This window comes from Pogona vitticeps, chromosome 7 (assembly GCF_051106095.1).
Source record: "Pogona vitticeps strain Pit_001003342236 chromosome 7, PviZW2.1, whole genome shotgun sequence".
In the NCBI taxonomy this organism is placed as follows: domain Eukaryota; kingdom Metazoa; phylum Chordata; class Lepidosauria; order Squamata; family Agamidae; genus Pogona; species Pogona vitticeps.
Window position 1 is genome coordinate 31,462,691 of NC_135789.1, and position 24,073 is coordinate 31,486,763.

At 47.1% G+C, this 24,073-nt stretch overlaps 1 protein-coding gene across 1 annotated transcript in view; it reads right to left on the bottom strand.

Moving 5' to 3' along the window:
- Positions 1 to 24,073, bottom strand: part of DOC2B (double C2 domain beta) — a 70,373-nt gene that overhangs the window by 25,845 nt on the left and 20,455 nt on the right. Inside the window, exons 3-4 of the mRNA XM_020809051.3 lie at positions 8,986 to 9,060; positions 2,141 to 2,250 (exon numbers count right to left, since the gene is read on the bottom strand). Of these exons, the coding sequence (XP_020664710.3) occupies positions 2,141 to 2,250; positions 8,986 to 9,060 (185 nt within the window). The remainder of the gene's footprint in view (positions 1 to 2,140; positions 2,251 to 8,985; positions 9,061 to 24,073) is intronic.

Consider the following 24,073-nt stretch of genomic DNA (forward strand, 5'->3'; position numbering starts at 1 on the left):
GGACCCAAAGACAGCCAGAGAGGCCCCTCCGAAGAAAGCTTTACTATCCCTAGGGAACAGTTGCTATTCATCTTCATTACACAGCATTAGGATTCGAACCCACTACCGTGTTGCTCTTTGCTGCTCTCTATATCCTACACCCAATGTCCAAAGCATTTGGTTCAGTCAGCTGCCTGCGAATCAGGTCGTGATTCACACGGCAGGATCAAACTGTGTTCAGTCAGTAACGTGCATGTGGTACAGCTGCCCTTCTTGGTTTTTTCTGGGTTTGTTTTATTTCAAAGCAAGCATGCGGGCCCCAATCCTGACCAGGACTAATTTTGCCACGGGTGGCAACTTTACACCCTCTTTTTCTTTGTCTCTGGTACCAGTTTTGGCTTCAACGTTTCTTGACACCAATGATTGTGTCCCAAAAATGCCCAGGAGGCCGCCGATGGCCCAAGGCCACGTGTGTGTCTCATCTCCGGTCCAGTCTTTTCCACCAACCCTTGCCTTTTTCTGTGTTTCTGCTTTTTCTCTCCTCTGCCCCAAATCTAACTCACTGAGAATCTGCAGCCTATTAATTTCTCCCTGTGCTAGAAGCAAACGATTAGAAGGAAAGAAAAAGAAATGAACCACTTAGGTTTCAGAAGCAGAAGGAGGTTTAGTTTCAACACGGCTGCCACCCAGTGCTACACACACACACACAATCCTCTCAAGTCACACCCTGCAGCTGATGGATTGTGAGCCTTTAAAGGCGATGAAGTGCTTATAAGATAGCTCATAGCGTCGGGAGCGATCCCCAATCGAGGCGGCTTATAAATCAAGCGCCCCTGTCGCACAAGGGCTCCTGATTGATGTGAGAGCAGGAAACACGGGGAGTCTAATGGCCCTTGATAAATAAGAAAGCCTTCTTCCTGAGCGGCGGCTGAGAAACGAGGTTTTAATGGCTGTATCAAGGGTCTGAATGGAATCCCAAGTAGGGAAGCAAGGCGGAAAGGAGGAAAGCATGCCTGGAACGGGACCCGAGGCAAATGAAAAGCTCAGTGGTTCAATACACGAAATGATCCAGGTAAGAACGGGAATGAAAAGGGACATTTATTCCTTGACTCAGAACTTCTTTTGGAGAAAAACTATATCGGCTTTTATTAGTGGGGAGAAACGGAGACACACAAAAGGCAGACGGTGTATTACGCTGCTTAAGAGTCCTGGACTGAGGTTTCATATGAGACACTCTGGAGGTGCTTATTACCTGATCCTCTCCTAATGCGAGGAGGGGACCCCTAACCACTTCCCACTCTCTCGTAACCTTCTCCAGGTGGATGGCAAGGGAGGTACCTTTGGGGGGGGGGGAGAATCCAGGTTGTGTGTAGGCTATTCCCCATGAGCCAGAGCCCTGGAAAATAAGGGGTCCGGCTAGTACAGGGAGCTTTATGGAGGAGTAGGGCTTCTCCTCTGCAGCCATGTCACTCTTCACACAGAGAAAGCAATGACAGGGAAGGGAAGGGATCAACATTTGCCTGCCCTAACTTACAGGGTGACGTAGACAAAGTGAGGAGGAGGAGAGCCCCCAGGGTTGCCTTGAGCTCATCGCAGGAAAGGTTATGTGGCTGATAAATCAGCAAATATCTCAAAAAGAATTCTGTTCGAGACGGCCACGAGCCCATCGTGCCACAGAAGCAGGGCAAGGATTCCACAAAAACCTGGATGTTCCACCCGTTTGTTGCCAGCATTCATAATTCAGAGGTAAACTGCCCTTAAACATGGAAGATCCATTTTAACTCTCACAATCCCAGAGCCATAAACAAACCATCACCCAGGAGTTTTATACATGATCCAACGGTCTTTATACACCAGGGTCAGACCTTCTTTCCTGGTGCCTGTACCAAGTACTGGGAATCTTGAGATGTATTATTCTTATTATCATCATTTACACTTCTGTCAACTATTTTTTGTAAGTTCATTCATCCAAAATAGGTGCTTTGGGCTTTAGAAAAGAGCTGGTTGGTTGAGTCGTCACCTCCCTGGCCACAACCCGATCGCCAAGGCTCCTGACGTTCCACCCAGAGGAAACCCACATGTCTCACCATCTGGAATTATCCAAAGGATGCCGGCAAGGAACCACCCCCACCACCAGCCCCGTACCGCAGTGCCTGCTCACCTGAGTGTTTTCCGGATCATATCTTCATCGGTAATCCCATAGTACGTGAGAGTTTCATTCCAGGTAGGATTCAGTGTGTTTCGCAATGTTTTGGTCCTCAGTTTATTTGCCTGGAGGATGGCAAATATAAAAGGAGATTACACGTAATCACCACCCCACTTACATGCCTTTTGAAGGAATACTGGCTGGGCTAAGAAGAAGAAAATAAGGAATCCCGTAGATTTCGCTACACTTGTGCAGAGTTTGGAATCGTTGCAGGACAGCCCTGTGAACAAGCTGGCTCGGGGGCATTCCAGGGAAAGTCATCCCCCCCAAAAAATAATGTTTTCAAACACTGTGTAAATGATAACAAAAAAATTGGAAGAATACAAATAAAGAGGTATCATCTCGGATTTAGCCCTACTAGTCATCCCATACACATAGATTCAAAACCAGGTTTTACAGAGTGAAGCATGTAAAACTCTGGGCCTGGATGTATGAACCTGTAATGTTTGGTTTCTTCTACACACTTTTTTTGAAATCCAAAGTTCTTTTCACACTGCCTCATAAGATGCACGCACCTTTTGGCACGTCAGAACACCAAGCAAAAGTATCACAAGCCTTATCGAAAATGAAGGGAAACAGAATTCTCCCCCCTTCTCAACTAGGGATCTACACTGCTTCTAACCCCATCGTATTTTTTTAAATGAAAATTAGATCAGTGTTCTCGGTGGATTATCTGCTGTAGTTTGTATGAAAAACTATACAATTGGTGGCTGATTTTTTTGATTCCACAAAATTTGTATCTTGGATTGCTGATTCTTTGGTCCTAAGTACTTTTGTATAGTTTGGTTGTTAAATTCAATTCAGTTTTTAAAATTCTTTTCTCTAAAATAATATACAGACCTCCCCCTTCTGGTCAGCTGGCAAGTCTCGCACAGTATTAAAATGTTTTTCTGGTTTTGTGTCACTCCACCGAGCTCAGTCACTACCAGAGACAGGAAAAAAATAGACTTTTTCTATCACTGACTGGAAGAGTTTAGAGTCACGGAGGTGTACCATGCAGGTTGCCTGCAGAACAATCCAATTATGCCGCCAACACCGGGAAAATAATCAGCAAAATGTGTACGTTGGCAAAGGCCAGGAAGAGGGCAAAATGGTTTTATATGTGAAGAAGCAGCGGGAAAGGAAAGACAAACATCCCTTCAAGAGGGTCAAAGCACCCAATTTCCTCTGGGTTACTGGCATCGCCGCTTCCTGCCTAGAGAAGGCTGAGGAACAGGGGGGGATTTTGAATGGAGGGATCCTCTAGCCGTCCCTGTTTTAAAGATGCGGAGAGATTGGTAGGCAAACGGACAGAGATCATTTCGCGGGGAAAAGCAGAAGGCAGCAGGAAAAGAGGAGGGTGAAGCATGAGATGAGCCAGTGAAGGAAGCCACGACCTTTGAGTTTGCAAGACCTGAGCAGGGCGGTTAAGGATAAGACCTTTCGGAGATACCAAACACACAGGACCAGCCTGATGCTGGAAGTGACCTGGTGGCCTATAAAAACGTTTGGTGTTGTCTCTCTGTGCCCTTTCCAGCAGGGTTTCCTATCTTGCGAAGCCTGTCCTGCCTACACCCGAGCCTGCCTCTTCAGTTTTATGTAAAGCTGTCTTCGTTTTATTGATCTGATTTTATTACATCCTGAATTTTTATTGTGTTTCGTTACCTTTTAATTGCTCTTTTCACACACACCCCAAGTGTTGTGTAAAAACATGAAGAGGACAGGATATTGGCTTGGGTATAAATAAGTGAAAATGGAACTCTCAGAGATCTCAGCTTCAAGTTGATGAAGGCAGAGAAGAAAACAAGAGATGGCGGAAGGTGGTGATGGAGCCAACTAGTTGCTCTAAAATCTAGAGCTGGGAGATCCATTCCCCCTTGGCCACCCTCCTTCCATCACCACCCTCTGCCAATCACTGGAAGTAACCCACACCTATACAAGCAGTCCTTCCATAATGATGGCCAACGAGCTTCTTGCACAACGAGCAGAATCCAAGGAGGAGAAATGGGCATGAACGTTGAGACAATGTCCATCTTTCCCCGTTCAGTCTTCCTCTCTCTTCCTGGTCCACCTGCGGCTGTGAATCCCGACAGATTGATCTCACCGAAACCCCTCCATTTCTGTTCTTCCCACTCCTGAGGTGCCTCAGCTTCCTTCAAGAAAGAAGACAAGACGCTTCACGTGGCAGACTTGAAGCCAACTTCAGGTACGGCTTCTCCATTAATCTGCCCCATCGGGGACGACAGGCTGACAGACGTCCAATTTTCACGTAATTGGATGTAACGCGAGAAGGTTCGCTCTCCCTGTTCCGGCCACTTCTCGAGGTAACGAGCTCTGATGAAATCGATAGACGAGAAGTCGTCCACTGAACGTTTTGGGCAGCGGGCTGCATTTATCATCCTTACTCGCGGAGTGCCACATTAGCAGTAAAGTAAGAGCGGCTTAGCACGGCAAGCTAAGAGAAGCAATAAAACAATGCCTCTCCTGTTAAAGGGGGTGCCTTTTCTCAGAAGACCCCAAAGTTGTGAACCAATTTTATTGGTTGAGCTGGCCTTACTCCTGCAGACGATTCTTTCTTAAGATCACCCACCAACCCCTCTCTCTTGTGCTTTCATTTTGTACAAGCTTTCTCCCATAGGAATGTCCCCATCAGAAATGAGACATTGGTCTTCCTTGGTCAAAATTTAAGATGATCTGCCCCCCTGTTCAAACTGAGCCTTCTTGGTTCCTCTGAAGCTTCCTGTGAGAAGTTTGTTGAGTCATTGGTGTGCCCATTTTGAGTGAGAGGTAATGCTTAACTTTGCACCGGATGGGGATAATTCCTTCTCCTCCTAGACACAGTAATATTCTAGAGAAAACTACCTTTCCCATCACGCTTCACTACAGACGAGGCAGGCTGATGGCAGCTGGAATTTGGCAACCTCTGGAAGTCCATAAAAATTCCCCTCGCCTTGTTCAAAAGCCATGTTTCAAAAGGAATCTGGATGTTCTGCCAGGATTTGTAACCTTCTAGAGATGGGATCGGGTTAGAGACAAAGACTCGCTCAGTTTCCTTTTCTTGAGCTTTTCAAACTTCCGCCCTTTTGATCCCAGATGCTACAGAACGTAAAGCATTTTGTTAAATTCTTCAAAAATGTTGCGAAAAATAGTTCTTCTTACATCTACAACCAGCCAAGTTCAAAAGGCGCAAAGCGTTCCCAGCAGGGGAAAGAGGAGGGCAATTCTAATGCGGCACCAACATTTTACAGGGGTTCAAAACCAAATCTTTAAAACACTAAGCCGTCAAAACTCTGAGCCTCAGTGGATCGATCTGTCAGTTTTTAATTCCCAGATCGAAAAAACAAAAGAACAACAATCCTGAAGTTATTTCTACTTGGATTATGAAGAAATGTATGAATTTCAGTCGATACAAAATGAAGTGAGATTATATTCTTAACCATGAGACAAATGACTGTTTTTTCCTTGTGATGACAGGAGCAAAAAGGAAGTTCCCATCAGAGATGGTATGGGTGCTGGTGTGGGGTGAAGTTTAAATAATCAGGGGACAACAAGTGGGAAAATCCACATTTAATCTCCAACCAGCCAGAAAACCTGGCATTTAACTTGAAGCTAATAACCAAGTCTTCTTGTGAGGATAAAATTGGGGTGCATAGAATCATGAATTTTGCTCTGAGATCTCAATAAGAAGTTTGGCTAGGAAGAAGGACGAGGAAGAGAGTAAATTTGTCATCTATCTCAGAAAAATAATGTGAGATTCTATATTGCTTTCATACTTGGCTTATTGATCCGTTTTTAAACGGGTATAATGTATCCCTGAGGTCTGTTGTAGAAAGCTAGGGTTTGAAACATCAACTAGCCCCAAGTTATAAATACTTTAATACAGACTTTTTCTTCTCTCTTCTCTTTTTTTGGCCAATTTCAAACAAAAGACTCGAGGCCACGTCATCCTGACATGACGGAAGACCCTCTGACGGGGCCAAGTTCTCTGCAACGAAGCCTGGATGGGGAGATGGGGGGTAAACGAAAGGAAAGGTCGGCCACTACTCGCCCTTTGGAGAAGCCCACCCCAGAAGTTTTAAAAGCGTCGTTTTCCTCTTTCCTCTCCCCTCCTCTCCCTTTTATGCTTTGTTTCTGGAGACTTTAAGATCTAAAGTCTGAGGACACAAACTTTTTTTAAAAGCACTGATACATCGGTTTTTTTGGGGGGGAACCCACAAACTTTTTGCCAGTCAGGTGATGAGCGCTACAGATAAACAAACAAACCAGGAGAGGTGCTTGGATCATCATCATAGGCATCCTTCAGTCTCGAGAGACCATGGTAACGTGCTCTGAATCGAGGAGTGTCCTCTCCAGAGCATGAAGCCGGGGTAAAGTAATATGGAGGATAGGTTGTTACCCAAGCAACAGATAACCCCTCTCCATGTCACTGAAATGGTCCAATAGAAAGGCAACTGGTTCCAGCAACATCGCAGGAGTTGGCAGAACGACACGAACTGCCTTTGGGACTCCAGCTCCGGATTTTGCTCTAGGTTAACTCCTGAAGCCGTTTCCATGAGTGGATATAGTCACAGGGCAGTGGAGGTTTGAAATCAGAGTTTTCCTTCTCCTAGATGGGCTGCCTTCCATGGCTGACGAGCCCCACCTACCCGGCCTGCTCTCTAATAGTGCGGAAGTATGATCCGACCCTTAAAACTTTCCTGCCTCCCAGGTGTATGCAGATCTAATTGGCTTTCAACAGCGAGGGGTCCTGGGACACCTTCATTTAAAGTAGAAAGCCCCGCCCCCCCTAAGGCTCCAGCCCCAGGCCATGCGGCGGGTGAGACCAAGAGAAAGCCCAGCCCAAAAAACAAAACAAAACTCCTCAGCAAAATGTCCATGCAAGCATACCTGGCCTTGATTCCTCTCTGTCTTTACACACAGGGACTCCTGAAAGGTCTGCCCCCTGCAAGCGTTGAACCTGAGATCTAGAAATGGTTTAGAAATCTAGTCTCGCAGGAAACGAGGCAAAGGCAGAAGGGGGGGACCTACGGAAACAGGGAGAAGCTCCTCTTGACTGGTGGAGTCACGAAGATCAGAAGTGACATCCCTGACAGCAGCTGTTCCGATATAATATATTTACAATAGATGTAATCTGCTCTTCCGTCTACCGGGATCACGGCAAAGAGGAATGACACTTCCACAGTTGAACGCACACTCTTCAGGCGGGTGGGTCTGGGAGTGACATTTTAATCTGCACCACCTCCAGGCAGAAGAACCGCAGGCAGTCATGGCTTGGCTTTTTGGTGGTGCCTCGTTGCACATGGAAAGCAAATGGGCACCTATTGGCCGCTGTATCTGTGTGAACTTTAAAAGGCAGGGTGGTTCCAGAGTTGGAAGGTGAGTGGGTCAAAATTTAATCCCTCTTTCTTTATGGATAGAACAGTCTGGCTCTTTTCTCTCCCTTTCCCTTTGCCCGGGTCTGTTATTTATAGCCTTTCCATTTCTCCCAGGGCATCATCCTCCCCCCGCTTTGACCTTGACTTCCAGAAAGTTATTCTACACACAATCATTGATCAATTAACAGGCCGGGCACCGGGGCCAACCAGCTTTGCTCTGTGACCTGAAAAACGGGCCACATCTCCCAAGTATCGAGACCAGCAGGAATGAGCTTAAGAGCCTCCCGACCTCTGTCCCAGGCACACCCAGGCCCTTCCCACAGAGGTAGTGAATCCACGCTGGGTTTTATTCCGAATTTAGAAGAAGGCCTTCCAGGAGCTAAACCTCTTGGAAGAACCCCACCCCCCGCAAACACTGAGCCCCACGGCTTTCCTGCTTAACTAAGCAAGGGGGGGGGGTGGTGTCGCTGAGATGTTTTCAAAGTTGTATCTGTGTTTGTGCAAGGATATCGACAAGAAACAGGAAAAAAAGCAAAAAACAACAACAACATTGTGGCACCTTAAGGTTCTGCAAGGAGGCTTGTGAGGATTTGAACTCTTGTTCGTGCCATGATGAGTTCAGGCCCACCCATCTTTTTAAGTCAACAGTGTCCTACAATATTATTAAAAGACATGACATATGGCGACAGCAGAGACCCCCCCGTCATCCAGATCAACACCTCAAGCTTGGGGGGAGGGAAACAGCTGCCTAAATCCAAGGGCCGGCTTCAGCCAGTGCAGCCCCGCCAAACGAACTCAAGTCAACACTTACATCAATCCAACCGATTGAATAGGTCTGCTCTTGTGGAGACTAATCCCTGGATCCAGGCCAGCATCTCCTGCTCAACCTCTTTGGAACATATCCCCAGTGGAGGGGAGTCAGGCATCCCCCCCACTCCACACCCTCCAACTATTTAGAAGGCAAATTAAAACTTCAGGTAAGCTTTTGACAATCCTCTTGCTATTCCATAGGTGGATCTTGGTTGCTGTCATGGCCATCTTGAGCAGCCGGCATAGGATGCTCTGTTTAGATGGGTGGGTTTTCGGTTGTGTGTGTGTGTGTGTTTTATTTTCATTTAAAATTTTCATTTTACGTTTATACTTTGCTGTAACCCACCCAGAGTGATGGCTTCCCACTAGATGGACAGGGGTAGAAGCTAAATAAACAAATAGATCACTTCAATTGAGAGCCACCTAGGATGAAATCTGGATGAACGCATGACCCAGCTGGACCACCATCTTTGTCACCAGTCAAAGGCCCCAAAGACCTTCCGCCGGGACCACCAAGAGCCAGGCTTATCTAACCTGAGACCTGTAGCAGAGTCGGGCTTCTTAAAAACCCATGTACGAATTTTGTGATTTCCTACCTAATAAATGAAAGGGGGCAGGGAGGAAAGGTTGACTCACCTTGCTGGCACCTGGCAGTAAATGTAGTTTCACATATGGGTCCGAAAGTCCATTATGATCCATAGGCTTCAGGCCCTAAAGGGAGGGAGGGGAGGGAAGAGAGAAATATATCAAATTATGCAGGGGAAATTCCAGCCATTATCAGGCCTCAAAAAAGCCCAGCCTTTTTATTATTCCAAGCTGGTGGCATCTCCGGCTGATTTATTCTCAGCGAAACCAATTTATTTGCTCCTGTTTACACAGCGAGCGCCCGTGTCTGTCTAATAACTATGCCACTTTCCCATGAGAACTGCCTGTCATTGTACCAAGGGGAATCAATGGAAGGTATGGATGTTGCAGAAAGTCTATGTGAGGGGGTGGGGGGGGTTGCAGAAAATGTAGGAAAGACACATGAATCCCTCACATGGAAGAGAAAAAACAGGAAAGCTGTTAGAAAAGCATATGGGAACAATTGCAAAATTTAGAAATTAGAGGGGATGAACAAGGGTCTCCTGGTTTTATACCCACAATGTCACTCTTTTATGAGTCAAGACTGGGAAGGGGGGTGCTAAGGTCTGTTCAACAAGGGACACATCTGCTATTTCTGGTTTCTCTCGGGATCTGTCGGGCTTTTCCTGCTATGATGCTCAGTGCATCCTTCGTCCACAGGAAAATCTTATCTGCTTCTGTGTGCATTTCTCCTGGGGCATGCCACGTCCCCTGATATTCTCAGATTCTCAGCATCTGCTGGCTGGAACGTTGTTGTGTCCCTGAAGCCCAAGGGAGGGTATTGCACTACAGTCCAGCGAGCGGGATTGCACACGAGTCAGGAAAGCCACGGGACAGACGCAGGGAGTTTCTAGTTACAGAAAATAAGGCTTGAATTTTTCAGGAACGTTGAGGTTCTAGGGAATTAAACAATAGAACTACATTTTTTACAGTCCAAGACATGAGGTTCTAGCATGCTGGCAACTGGTCCAAAAGTATGACATTTCGTTAAGTTTGCATTAGTCCATCTTGAAACAGGTTTTCCGCCTCGTTTCAGAAACTAGCGCTGGTCCAAAAAACTGGGTGCAGATTGTCAACTGGGGCCGGTTACAAGGTGCAGATCGCTCCCTGCTGACAAGAGCCCCGCCGGCTGTTTCTGGGCAAATGGCTGGTTATGACTTTTCGAGCCCCATAGAGTTTGGCCCAAGCAACCTGAACAGGCCCATTTTCCCCCCACAAAGACCCGCCCAGGATCCGAGATCCTCATGGAGAACCCTTTTCCAAGTCCACCCTCAAGGCCCATCCAGTGGGGTGTGAAGAAGAAGAGGCTGTGGGTTGTTTTTAAGGAAAAAAGCAGGATAAAAATATTTTGAAGAAACAAATAAATAAACCCGGAATTCCATGTGCGCCAAGCGCTGACCGAGGCGGACGTGGCCCGTGGTTGTTTCGATACAGCTGGGAAAGGATAGACAAAGGGGAGACCCCCGTGCCCATTGGGTCTCCATCACAACCGTAGACAGAGAGCCGAGACGCGCTGTTGTTCTGTAATGCTGCAGCACTGGATTAGGAGAAGCCAACTTCCACGGCCGCCTAGATAATTAATGACACCCTCCCTGTTGTTCTGGCAGCTCATTCCAGGCTGGTTCCAGCCCACAATTAATTCTAGGCTTAAGTAACGGAGAGATTGCACAAGGTATCAAACTGCAGAGCTAATAATTGCGTCCCTGCAAACAAGATGCCTTGCTCGCTGCCTAGGCAGCCGTACCGGACGAGGAGAACCCAACTCCCACCACCGCCTAGAGAATTCATTCCATAGCAGCTGATGGAGATGGGTTGTTAGCAAGACGTTTAAGTCCCAGTGCTTGGGAAATGGACGCCTCTGGACTTCACAAAATCACACTCCCAGGGGCTAATGGGATTTGTAGGCCAAAAAAGGTAATTTCCTTAAACTTTGTAACATCCTGAGGCTTGGAGGCTCTGAATTTACGAATGGAAAGCCCCATTCCAAGTTCACGTTTCCACTCAGTTCGTGAGCTGAGATTTCAGCTCCCCCTCCCCCGCAGTGTGGTTTGCTGCTCTAGAGGAATCGGATGTCGGTCTGATATTCAACAGGTTTGCAGTCCTCACCTGCCTTTGATGGGGGGGGGCAGCCCTTTGGCTCCAGAATCCTCACCTGGTTGTGGCGGAGGTGTGTGTGTGACAACTACCGGCATCTCCCCAGCCCCCGGGGGTGGCAAACCTTGCACACACCAGATGTTCTAAAACTATAACTTACACTATCCTTTCTCACTGGCAACACCATCTGGGGATTCTGGGACTTATCGTGCAAAACAACACAAGAGTGCCACAGGTTCATCCCATGCCCTTCCGCAGTCGTGCTTTTCGAAAAGGATGCTTTGAAAATGCACTATTTGAAATTCACACAAAGTGCTACTTAAATTAACTTTCGTCCATATGGAGACGGTGTTCAAACCAAATATCCAATGCATACGACTGACCAGATGTGTAGAAACACGCACACATCTGGAGAGGGGAAGGGTGTGGATAAATAGATGGATCGCAGGTGAACATACACAACTCTAGTCATGAGGGTAAAATGGTGAGAAACTACACAGACTGCCGACAACTCAGGAGTAAAGAAACACGCACACATCTGGAGAGGGGAAGGGTGTGGATAAATAGATGGATCGCAGGTGAACATACACAACTCTAGTCATGAGGGTAAAATGGTGAGAAACTACACAGACTGCCGACAACTCAGGAGTAAAGACACAACACAATAAAATTACTTATTTATTACCGCATTTCAATCCTGCCTTTCCACTTTAAAAAAATTAGTGACTTTAATGGCTAGCAGACACAACTAAAAACAATTCCTAAAAACCATTAAAAACACCACAAATCTCAAAACACGTTAAAAGGCGAGATTGGGAAGATGCATCTTCATATCCTTCCTAAAAGCAGTGAAAGTGGGAACCGCTTCACACATAAAAAAAAGCAAATATACAGTGTCAGGCCTCAAATTATGGCAGGCTTCTCTATATAAAAATATAGTTCCTCTTCTGACCCCCACCAACTGGCAATGCTATGGGGCTTCTGATACCTGACACCGTTGAGGGTCTCACTGTGCCTTAATTCAGCCCCGGGCAGGCCTCAATCCATTAGGAGAGACACAGATAAGTCATCATTTATCACAAATGATGCTGGGTGAGCTGCCCATTATAAGCCTCTGACAAAACTGGATGTCCTCTAGCTGCTGCCACCATGTTGAAAATCTAAGCCATGCTGGTTTTTACTGAAAGGAAAAATGCCCTTATTTTAATCTCTCACTGCGACGTACTGAGTCCCTCTTGTTATGCCGCTGCTCAACCATCAATTCTGAGTTTAACCACCATCCGGGCCCGTCTGGAAGTATCTTCTCTCTTCCACCCATCTCTGGCCATAGCTATTAAGCAGGTGCCTCTCGGTCACTCTGTCAGCTATCCAGAAATGGCATCGAGGGCCCCCTAATCGCTTCCTGGACTCCCTCCTCTTCCACTCCCCCCCCAGCCCCTCACCTCTTTGTGTGCCTGTTTCAGAAAAGCCCTTAAGAGCTTCCTAAGAAGGTAATTTAATTGCAGCAGAATCAATAGGAAAATTACTACGCAGGCTCTATTTCACGGTTGGTTTATGAGAGGGAGAAACAGAGAGGGAGAGAGAGAAAAATGGCTTTTAGGAGCCCACACATAACACACTCTGCTGCAGGCTAAGCTGACGTAGTATCAGCTAAACCTGAGCCCCCTTTATGTGTACACACCCCGAAATGCACCCACAGGTTTTACAACATACTGTTCTGTTCCCTTTAGAACTGCAGGGCTGGAAGGGGCCTTCTGGATTATTGAGTCCGGCCCTTGTCACGGAGGCACCGTGCGGGATTCAAACTCCCAACCTCTGGCTCCCTGGCCAGAGACCTAAATCGCTGAGCATTCCAGCATGCCAGATTTAAGCAAAGAAGAAAAAAAGACCCACTAAGAACACAAAACAGTCCCTTTCAAAACATGGGAAGTTACAATTAATAGTAATTGTTTCATTTCCAAATCACCCCTAAATAAGTTTGTTATTGTTACAGTTACAATAACTGTTATTGTTACAGTTACAAAAAGAAGGAACTCTGTACTTTCTCTGTTTCTTAAAGGTGACTTGGTTATTTCTAGTTTGAGAAGAGACAGCTGCGCTAGCGTATCAGGCAAAGTAAAAAAAATAAAAAAAAATAAAGAAGGCAAAAAATGTGAGCTTTTGTGGGTGAGTCCACGTCCTCAGATGTCTTGCAGAGAAGAGAATCCGACCGGCCAAAGCTATTATCGCAGGACAAATTGGCAGACTGGATTACAGCCGGCCCTGCGTCGTGTAGTCCAAAAAGAAAAGGAAAAAAAAGGAACTTCTCCAAGCACTGGAGTTGGGGGGAGAACAGGCAGACTATGAGGACCTTCCTGTGAACCCATTTAAGGGGACGCCGGTTTCTCACCTCTTCCCGTCAGGCTGTTGAAAGGCTGGAAAGGAGGAAAATCACAATATCTGTCTGGGGCTTGGGCAGTGAACGAAGTGAAGGAAGAGCCCCCCAGCTTGCCCGGAGCTAGGACTTAATCATCATCTACCCCTCTGGCACCAGGCATTCGCCATCTGTGCTGGCCAGTTCGTTGCACGCAACGCGCCCCACAGTTTACACGGGAATCTGTGCCTGGCTGGGCCAGCTGAAATCTCTCCTCCATTTTTTTATTTTGCCAGGACGGTCAAGGCAATGGCATTAAAAACTCAGCTGCCGTGAGAGAGGGTGATATGGGGAGAACCGGCTGCCGCTCCTTGTAATCAAAAGGAAATTTCAAGACCCTACAGCTTCTGCAAGGCACAAATCCCACAATGGGGCTGTTCCCCCCCACCACTTGCTGCTTTCCATCTCTCGCCATCCGCTTTAAGGAGGTCCCTAGATCTGACACCCAGTTGGGGCGGCCACCTTGGCATCAACAAAGGAGAGCCTGCCTTGCCAGGGGGTAAAGGATGAAGGACCTGCTTACAGCTGCATCTGCTAATTTGAACACTCGGAAGCAAAAACAGGACATGGGATTTATAATTTCAGCAGAATGACAGCTTGTCATTATTTCACTGGGAAAGATGGCGAGCCAAGGAGACGTAGGCCTGCTGCATCTCCTGTCTGGGTGTTGCTCTGTGTGGATGGACAACCTTTGGGGTCACCGATCTCCATAAAGGCCTGCTCCCTAATAAGCCTAAAAGAGGACGTGGGGACGCCCCACCTTAGCAAGGATCTCCCAGGGAGATTTCTCACTATTTCCTCTGTTTCCGGTGCACCACAGTGAGTGCCATGAGGTGGCCAAAATATTTTTTGGATGTCTTTAGCTCTGACTCCCAGACAATACAGCCACAAATGAGCTATTATGGGACTTGTAATCCAAAAGCACAGCTTGGGGTGGAATCAAATAGGCACCTCCTCCAATTCCTGCTTTTTCAAAGACTCGCACATCCATTTCTACCAGGGTGGAATAAAATTCTTAATGGAAGCACTTTCAAAACCCTACCTAACGAAGGTGGATCAGCCTCAGGGGCCATGGAGTGCTGACTAACGGGAAAGCCACATGGGAGGAAGAGTGAAATGGAAGTCTTACAGATGTGATCTCGGACAACCAGCTGGCTGAAGCACTTCAGAAAAAGCTGCAAGAATTTGTTGCAGGTTTCTTCGGGGGGGAGAGACAAGACTCTCAAATTCAGTGTCCCTGCATAGAAGCTATTTTATTTTCACATTGATCCAAAAGCTGCCGGCCAAAGGACATGGCTGAAGCTCCAAAGGGTGAAAACCAGAGCTCCGTGCAGAGGCGATAAGGATGGAGAATCCTATTATCAGAAGTGGAGGTGAGGGCCCAGCTGCTCTTGGCCAGCTTCAGCCAAATGGGGCTCAGGACGGATTGGAAAAAGATCAAAGGCAGGAGCCAGCCGGGGAAGAGGGGGGGGGCTGTTTCTACTCTGGCTCCATCCTCCTTTGGCAGTGGCGTGAGGATGATGGCCAAAGCGTTCTCGGTCTTGTGTGGATCATCAACACCTCGCCTGTGGAATGGAGCCAGTGGAAAGAGGTGCTGAAGGATGGGGACAGCCACTTTTGATTTGAACTCCAGCTCTTGCTGTGGGATTCTGAGTCTCGCGACTTTCCCCAAACTTTGGGGTTAAAGGCCTTCTGCAGGAGGGCCACCCCGCAGACGGAGATCCCAGGTTCAAGCCCCGGCATCTCTCATTGCGACCCCTGCATCTCTGGATAGGGCTGGGAGGATTAATGCATGAACCTCTGCAATGCTGCTGTCTTTCAGTGAAGAAAAGGCAAAGCTACCTGGCCACTGCCTGGGTGACTCGGTGTAATGCAAGATCCTAGGCTGCCCTTGAAGTCAAACTTTCATTCGGAACCATGAGGACTGGAAACTTTGCTTTGCTGTTGGTTGGTCGTGGCACACTGGCTCTAACATCCCAGAGTCCCCGGGTCTGACTCCTGACATCCCCAGGTAAAGTTGGAAAGACCCCACCCAGCCTTTAACTCAAGCAAGGCACTAACCATCAGTGGGTGCAAATCAAAGTAGATACTTCAGAGGGTCCCAACCCTTGTGCCGACTAAATGTCAGGCTATACTGACTGTGGCATGGCAAGAAGAGACATGGAGAAAAGTTCCTTCTGGTTGCTGGTTAAAAAAAATCTTTAGACTAAAACAAGATGCACAGGATGTTGCATCTTGTTTCACAGAAGAATACAGCTTCTCACAGGCCTCCAGGAATATACCTCTTCTCTAAAACAAGATGCAAGATCCCCTTGCATCTTGTTTTAGACTAAAAAACATGATTTTTTTCCTCCACTGGAATGCCCATTGGATTTTATTTGCAACCACCGTGGGACCACTGATTCATCATTTGATCCATTTTCCATCTTTTGACCCAGTTTGCACAGCACGGGGTGGTGGTGGGGGGACAGAAGAGAAATCTTCTGGCATGCAGAATCCAACAAGCAGAAACTTGTAGGCATACGGGTTAGGAGAAAGAGAGAGGGAAGAGGGAGAAGTATGTCTATAGAAAGTTCTTGGCAGAAGCAAGATTAGAACGCAGGACTTTTGAATTCCTGGATTAGCCCCTGAGCCATGCTGCTGCGCTAGCTGTACGCAACGCTCTCGAGCCGTTTGGTGAGCTCTGAGAAACCTTCAGTTTGGGATCAGTTCTGGAGCTCAGAAGGGACTCTTAGCTAAGCCAATATTATACAGCTGAAGATTAAAATAAATAGAAGGAAGCTAAAGAGAGATCAAAAGGAAAGGTGAAAAAGAACTCCTTAAAAATATATATGTGGAAAGAATCTAAGACTGAAATGTTTCCTGTCACTGCTGAAATATGGAAAGCTTTCAAAATGTCAGGTGCCCCCAGGATGCCGCATCCTGCTGGAGAACCGTGAGTCCATTAAACACCCCATCACTGGAAGATCAAAGCCTTGTCAATTGCCTTGAACAACAAAAACACCACAAAACTACCACAAAGTCATCACATCTGGGTGTCATAAAGATGGGGCAAAGCCTGGAGGAGCAAATGGACAAACAAGAAGGCTGAATTAAGGCCATATAAGTAGCATCACCTTGTTTTTTTGGGGGGTGGCGGAGGCAGATCAGGTGTCGCTTTGAGAAGTGCCCTGGCAGAACGAACAATTGCCACTTGAGACCCAACTGATGTAAGGAAGGGAACTCTGAGCCATGCCTAACTGCTGTTATCGGGGTCACTACAACATACATTAAGCTATTCCCAAACAGCTAGAAGCTGCAGGACTCATCCTCGCTTGCCTCCCCAGTGCTTTTCCTTCTTCCCTCTGGGTTCTCTCTCTTGTTTTCCTCCCTGCTCTTCTTCCTCTTTCAGCCTTTCCCTCTGACCGCTCTCCTTCCCCACCTTGCCAGAGAGTGAGACCCTCCCCTTTTTCACCCCCAATCCCATTCAAAGAATCTGGGACACCTGCAGAGGCAAGAATGAGCTGGTGCTGCCTAGAGGCCCTCCAGAGAAAAGAACATCCCAGCTCTGACACCAGCTTTGCCTCCAGGGAAAGTTAGAGAAATCTGCCCCCTAGTGACTGAAAATGTTAGAACAAGTGGGAAACAAATTTTAATTAAAAATGATCAATCCGTTTAGAACATCAAATAATCCAGGATACAAACTCCCGGTGACCCGTTAACACTGCCACACTCGAGGAGTTTAGGTTTCACTCTCTTGAAGGCATGGCAGAGAGAGAGAGAGAGAGAGAAGTTTTCTTTTATCATTCTAACATCAAGGGCAGGCAAAGTGTGGCCCTCCAGCTCTTAACAGACAACAACGTTCAACAACCCTAACAAGCATATCTATTGGTAAAGGATGCTGTAAGCTGTCGTCCAACAGACATCTGGTGGGTCACCCTTTGCCAAGCCCGTGAGAGATTTTTGCATCACATTCTTCTTCTTTTTTTTATTTTAGTCTCCTTAGTTAGAGGGCCAAGGCAGCTAAAACCACAACTGAAAAAGAAAAGGAAAGAAACACAGATTATTAAAGCAACAAAACACAGACAACACATCACGACAAGTTTAAAAAAAAACAAAACCCAGCAACCTTGAGAAAGCCAAAGAGATAAAGGAAGAGGCCTGCAGGAAGAGAGATGCTCTCATTAAGTGTCTTCCGAGGCCATTAAGGAGAGAAAGCTCGTGAAATCTCCTGAGCCCGACCAGGTTCTCCGGGAGAAGACAACACAAGAGTTTTTGTGGTTTCCTTCGGTCTTCACTCCGGGTTCTCTTGGGATGGTGGAGGCCTCTCCCCTGGCAGGATTATCTCACGGCAGGCGAGGTGGGGGACGGGAGGACCTCGAGGAGGGTTCTGCTGCCGCTGGGGTTCAGCCTTGGCTGATGCCCACAACCTGGGCCCACAGCTAGTGCTGTCTCTGGTCAAAATGTTTGAGGCTGACGAGAAGCAGAGCCAGCAGAAAGCAAGCACAGGACTCACGGCTACCCGTCAGACCTGGAGTTCTGGCCCGTCTCTGCCAGCTTCACTCGCTTTGCAACCTTGACGGGGCGGCCAAAAGCAGAGGCTGTGGTTCTGATCTCTTCGGTGGAAAGGCGGGCTCAAAAATGGAATGATCCACAAAGAAAAAAGGATGCGGGAACCCAGACCATGGTGAGGAGCTACAAAGGACGCTAGCCCTGCTGCAGCCAGAGGAGCGAAAGGGTAGCCGCATGGAAACCCAGACAAAATGGCAGTCACCTAGGCAACGTCTTGAGAAAAACCACAAGCCGTGATAACAGCTGAGCCCATATTCCCCATACTCTTTGGGGCAGATTTAGCTGTCTGAGTCTCCAGCTTGTTGCATTCGGAACCCCTGTGTGAGCTTTCTTCTTTCTCTCCCCTCCTCCTCTTCTATTCCTTTCGTGCCGTACCTCCACCGGGTCCAAACCAGGCTATCATATTTCACGGGTTGTTTTTTTTAAAATAAAAAATCAGAATATAAACCACTCTGAGAGATCGCCCAAGTGTACATCAGGGTATAAATGCTTTCAACACATGGACAAACAAACAGGTAAACAAGCGAGTGAACTACAGCCCAAGACTAGTCTAACTCTAGCTAGGGACCATCAGAAGCAGCACTAGGATGGCCAGCCTGGGGCTTACCTTTCTGTAGTTAGGTTTTGGCAACTGGTTTTCCCGGCCGATGCAATGAAATGAGTAGGGATGAATCGGGAGCACAGGTGGGGATGGGCGGGTAGGTGGGGGTGGGTGGGAAATAACAAGAGTCAAGGAGTGGGGAGAGGGGGAAACACACCAAAAAAAGAAAAAAGAAAGAGAGAATAAATGAGCGAAGAATGAGCAGGGAGACAAAAGGGCCCCATGTCCTAAGATGAGCAGAGTCAACTGTGAGTTATTAAACTGCTCTCACGAGGAGCCTGCAAAGCTGCCTCAGTACCCAGCTGGATTCTTCACGAGCAGCTGGTTCAAAGTACAGGAGCCCTGCCAGAAATACAGATGGTAATTCAAATGCTTCCTAGGATAACCACAATATTGAATATTTTTATTCTTATCCTAGTCTGACCATGACGGTTGCCTTCCCCCCCCCCCCCCCAACAGGGCTTCTGCGCTTGTAAAACACGCTATTCGCAACCCACAGAAATCCAGAAGGACCTCCCTGGCATGGAGGCGGTTTCACCTGTTGAACTTCCTGCATTGGACTGTAGACGTTAATGCTTCGATGGGGAACGTGTGGCCAAGGGAGATGTTGCTGGAGCACAACTCCCATCAGCAATTGCCGGCACCGTCCGTGTTGAGGGATGATGGGAGCTGCTGTACCACAACATTGGGAATTTGGAAGAGCACCCACCCTCATGTTAAAGCCAAAGAAACAGATTAATTGCATCCTACGTTTGAAAGCACTGTGGTGATGGACTACATCTTCCAGAATCCACCAGTCGGATGGAGGATTTTGAGATGTGCAGTCCAAAAAACCCCCCACCTTAGCTGGGGACAATGGGTGTTGTAGTCTGAAACATCCAGAAGGCCAAAAGGAGTTCCGGCCCCCTCTTCGTCTGTGACTCAGCTCGTTAAGCCGGCTTCCTCCTTAGCTTGTTTCTACCAGCAGCAAGCGTTTGCCTCTTTCTCATTTTTTTTTCCCCCCGCCTCGCTCGGCTGCCCCCAACCCCTTTCTCCCCGGCTGCCTGTTTTAATAGGTTCGTTCAACATTCACTTTTCCCTTTATTATTTGAGAAATGGGTTAGCAAATGAAGAAAAAAAAAGCACTGTATGTGGTCTAGATGGAAAGGAAAGGTGGAAATAAGGAGAGGGCGTGAAGGGGAAATGTTTTCGGAGGTGTGCAAGCCGACACACAAACCTACATCATGTGGCTGCCATCAACACACCATCCCCTGCTTTGGCATTTCAGATTTAATTAAACCCAAATGGTGTGTGTGTGTGTGTAAAAAACAAAACTGAGATCTTAAGGAAATTACCCTTTTTTGCCCCAGCCAGGACGGCCAACCACCTTCTGAGAACTATCGCTTTGAATCTGACTTTGGTCCATCTCCAGCGATGACCAAGACCAGATGGCTAAATTTGTGGCAGGTAAGTGACTAGTCCTCATGGCTCTTTAGACATTCCTCATAGCTTTGAGTGCAACTGTCAGGCCACAAAAACCCAACAGGGTGCTAGCTTTGAGGCTAGGCTTGGAAAGCAGCACAGGCTCCTCCGGACACTCATTCAGAGACATGGCGGGGACCCTCCTCCTCCGGAAGTCAGCTCTTTAGATTTCATAGCAGACTTTCAGCCTTCCCTTTTCTTCCCCTTCGGGCATAGCTTTGCAGACCTAGCCACGCGCCGGAGAATGCTCCCAGGCTAGGACTCAAATCAAAATGAAAATCTCAGGTCTTCCCAGAGCTGTCTCTGTTGTATTATTCTGTTACACTCTCTCCTGGTCTCCAGATATGATTTCCTGTAAAACATGATCCCCCTTCACCACTAATCTCTTCTCTTCTATCACCTCCACCCTCCCTTCCAGCTGGGGAAAAATAACCGATTGCTCTTATCTTCTCACTATCAAAAAATTTGTCTCCTTCGTATTCCTTTTTTGATCTTCCGACACCTTTCCTTGTGATGTTAACGTGCAACCTCCTCTCTGTTTATTCCCTCCGTTGAAAGGCTAAAGGCTTCAAAGCAGAGCGGCTTGTATGGATGACAAAAGGTCTCTTTCTCTCTCTCTCTCTCTGAGTCCCTCTCCCTCCTCAACACGGATGTTCTCGGTTTGGCAGAGCAGTCAAACATAAAAACCTGAAAGTCTGACAGATGGGGGTGATCAGGAGGGTGAGACCCCAAGCAAAACCCTTTAGGGCCCCATGACCTGCTGGCAGAGTTACCTCTGGACGACAACTCCCATTACTACAACATGGGAGAGGGAGTGGTCAACAGAATCAGAGGAATCCCAATGAGACGGTCGAAGAGGGAATAACGGGCACCTTCGGAGAGGAGAACGTCTCAAAAAGAGGGGGGGGAACCTTCAAAACCTTTCATTTTCCTGCCCCTCTGTTTGCAATTCTCCTCCTGAATCCATGTGGAGCATGACATCCTCCCTCAGGTTCAAGAGGGGATGTAAGGTAGAAGTGGTTGTGTGTGTGTCTGTGCTCACGGCGCATGCAGCGCTTAAGTAAACTGTTAGTAAACTGCGATCTGCCCTTTATGTGTGAAAGCTTTACAAGGGAACCTTCTGGTGGGCTTCATGCAGTCACAAATTTTTCATTAGGAGCCTGGTGGCCCAGTGGTAAAAATGCAGGACTGCAGCCAAAACTGTGCTCACAACCCGGGTTCAGTCCCAGGGAGCCGGCTCAAGGTTCACTCAGCTTTCCATCCTTCCGAGGTCGGTAAATCGCTGGGGGAAGGGGGCAGTGTGTTGCCTGTGTAATTAAACTGCAAACCGCCCATTGAGTGCTTGAAGTGCTGTGGGCCGATATATAAGCAGCACGCTTTATTAATTTTAAATTTTTGCCATTTACGAGGAGAATTTGATTCCTGGATTGTTGAGCTTGTAGACAGACAGAGAGACAGAGAGAGAGAGAGACAGACAGACAGATAGATATACAGACAGACAGACAGACAGACAGACAGACAGACAGACAGACAGACAGACAGACAGAGATAGATAGATAGATAGATAGATAGATAGATAGATAGATAGATAGATAGATAGATAGATAGATAGATAGATAGATAGATAGATAGATAGATAGATAGATAGATAGATAGATAGATAGATAGATAGATAGATAGATAGATAGATAGATAGATAGATAGATAGATAGATAGATAGATAAGAATACACGGATAAAACTCCAGAGAGGGTTAAGGTTGTTGAACAGCATGGAGAACTGCCTGAATATTTTTGGCAGGAGGGAGAATGGCAGGAGAACGGAGTATCCTCAAGGAAGATGGAAGCCACAGATGGAAGTGCTTCACGCTGCAACCTTTTGCTGCAGTTAAGCCCCACACTTCGATGTACACCGGGAGAGAAACAAATCCTTCTCCCAGGGTTCAATCCTCTACCCAATCCTCCTCCCCTCACATTTGCTGGCCATATCCCCACCCCACCATAACTAAAACCACCCCCAATTCGATTCCTAAGAGCTGCCTGCTATTCCTGGGGGGACCACAGCTAAGAAAGAAACAACAGCTCAACTCCTACACAGCTTTCATTTTTCAAAAGCATCTTTCCATCACCACCCGTTCTGCAAAATCAAAAAAATGAAAAAAAAGAGCACTAATTTTTATTATATTTTTAAAGCCCCTCGCTGCCACAGGAAAAAGCCATTTACAGAACGTGATTAGCAGTGTTTAACAGAGCCATTTATAAGCTGACAAGCCGGTCACAAGCCAGTAAATAATTTGTCTATATAATCGCTGCGTTAGGCCATTCATGGGTAGCACTTGCTTATAAATAACTCCTGCCATTAATTTTTTTTCATGCCAGGGAGGGGGAGAAGATGGAAGAGCTCAGATGGTGTAAATCAGGAGTAAGCAAAACCTCCCTCCCACCTTTTTTTTCTCCAGCCAAAGATTTCTTTCCTGAAAGATTCAAGGACTGTCCATTCTCCCTGGGAACAGATCACGTTAAAGGATGTTAAAGGACCCAGGCCCTTGAATCCTCTAACATCCAAAATATTAATAATAATTTTTTTAATACCAGGAGTGGACTTTGAGTTGCTGCCTGTTTCATTATTTGCAAAAATAAATAAATCATTTTATTTATTCTTTGGCTTTTTAGTCTCTCGGATCCCTGCTGGGACATGGGAACAGAAATTGGCCCTGGAGCTTCTCAAGCTGCCTGCCCTGCTATAAACAGCAAAGAAGCAGCAGAAAAGCGCAGATCCGCACCAGGGTCGAAATCCTGTTCAGGGTAGGGGGGGATCACACACACACACACACACAGAGGCAGCTTCCCTCCTTTGGCCAGCTAAAACGTTCTAAAATTAGGGAAGCGCTTATGACTCAAAACAGCCCCCCCCCCAAAAAATGCCGATTTTGAAAGAGAAAGGATTTAAAAAATCCCACTGGTCAGAGAGGTTTCCTCGCTGCTTGTCAAAGGAGGTCCCCAACATGGGGAAACTGATGATTTTGGGGACTCTCTCTCTGGTCCTCCAAACCCCCACAACTAGCAAAACCATTCTATGGGATGCCGGGATCTATTTACTCATTTTTAAATCCCTGGAAAGGCCTCCAGATGTCTCAGCCCCTCTCCGTCCAAAATACCTAAGAATGTATCCTTCTTGGTGGGAAACCCAACCCACCCACCCTCGGGGGGGGGGGAGATGGAAGCCAGGAGCAGAAAGGTGTAATTAAGATGCAGATCTTCTCCCCCCCCCTTCCTTACAGATAGGAAGAGCCAAGGATTGGCAAGGATGTTTTGCAGAAAAAAATATGCAGAAAGAGAGAGACAACTGAGGAAACAGCACTGGAGGTGGGGTGGATTAATCACTCCCCATCCCAACCATCAAGCTCTCTCATCTTTTCCTGGCTGTGACAGTCCGTCTTTGGGCCTGTAAATTGGAGAGAAACCAGGTATCCATCCGCCCACCCATTCTTCCTGAATACCACCACATGCTCAGCCCTTCAACAACTTCCTACGTTTAGCTTTTTTTTATTTTTTTGGTTTGCAGGGAGTGGGGAGGACAAAACAGTGGAGGATCCAGAGTTATGGAGGACATTTTCCATCCTGGATATTACTGTAATTAACCCATTTCTCCCCATCTCCCACCTAAAAACACCCACAATTTTGGCTGCATTTCCTTGGGTTGCCAAAAAGAATTGCGTTCCGAACACTTCAACAACACACATCCTCCTCCGGTCCAGAACATTTTTGAGGACACAAACGTGGGAAACCAGACAGCGGCACTAGTTTTGGGTGGAAAGACAGACCCCACACAGCATGGTGGGGCTGGCTAACCTTGAGGGAATGGAGTCTGTGGAACTTCCACGGACTGGATTAGAACCTCTGGTGGGTCAAAAAGGGGCAGTGTATGGTTTCCCCTTCTTTTTTAAAACCCTGACGCAGGTCTGTGAAGGAGGACGAGCAG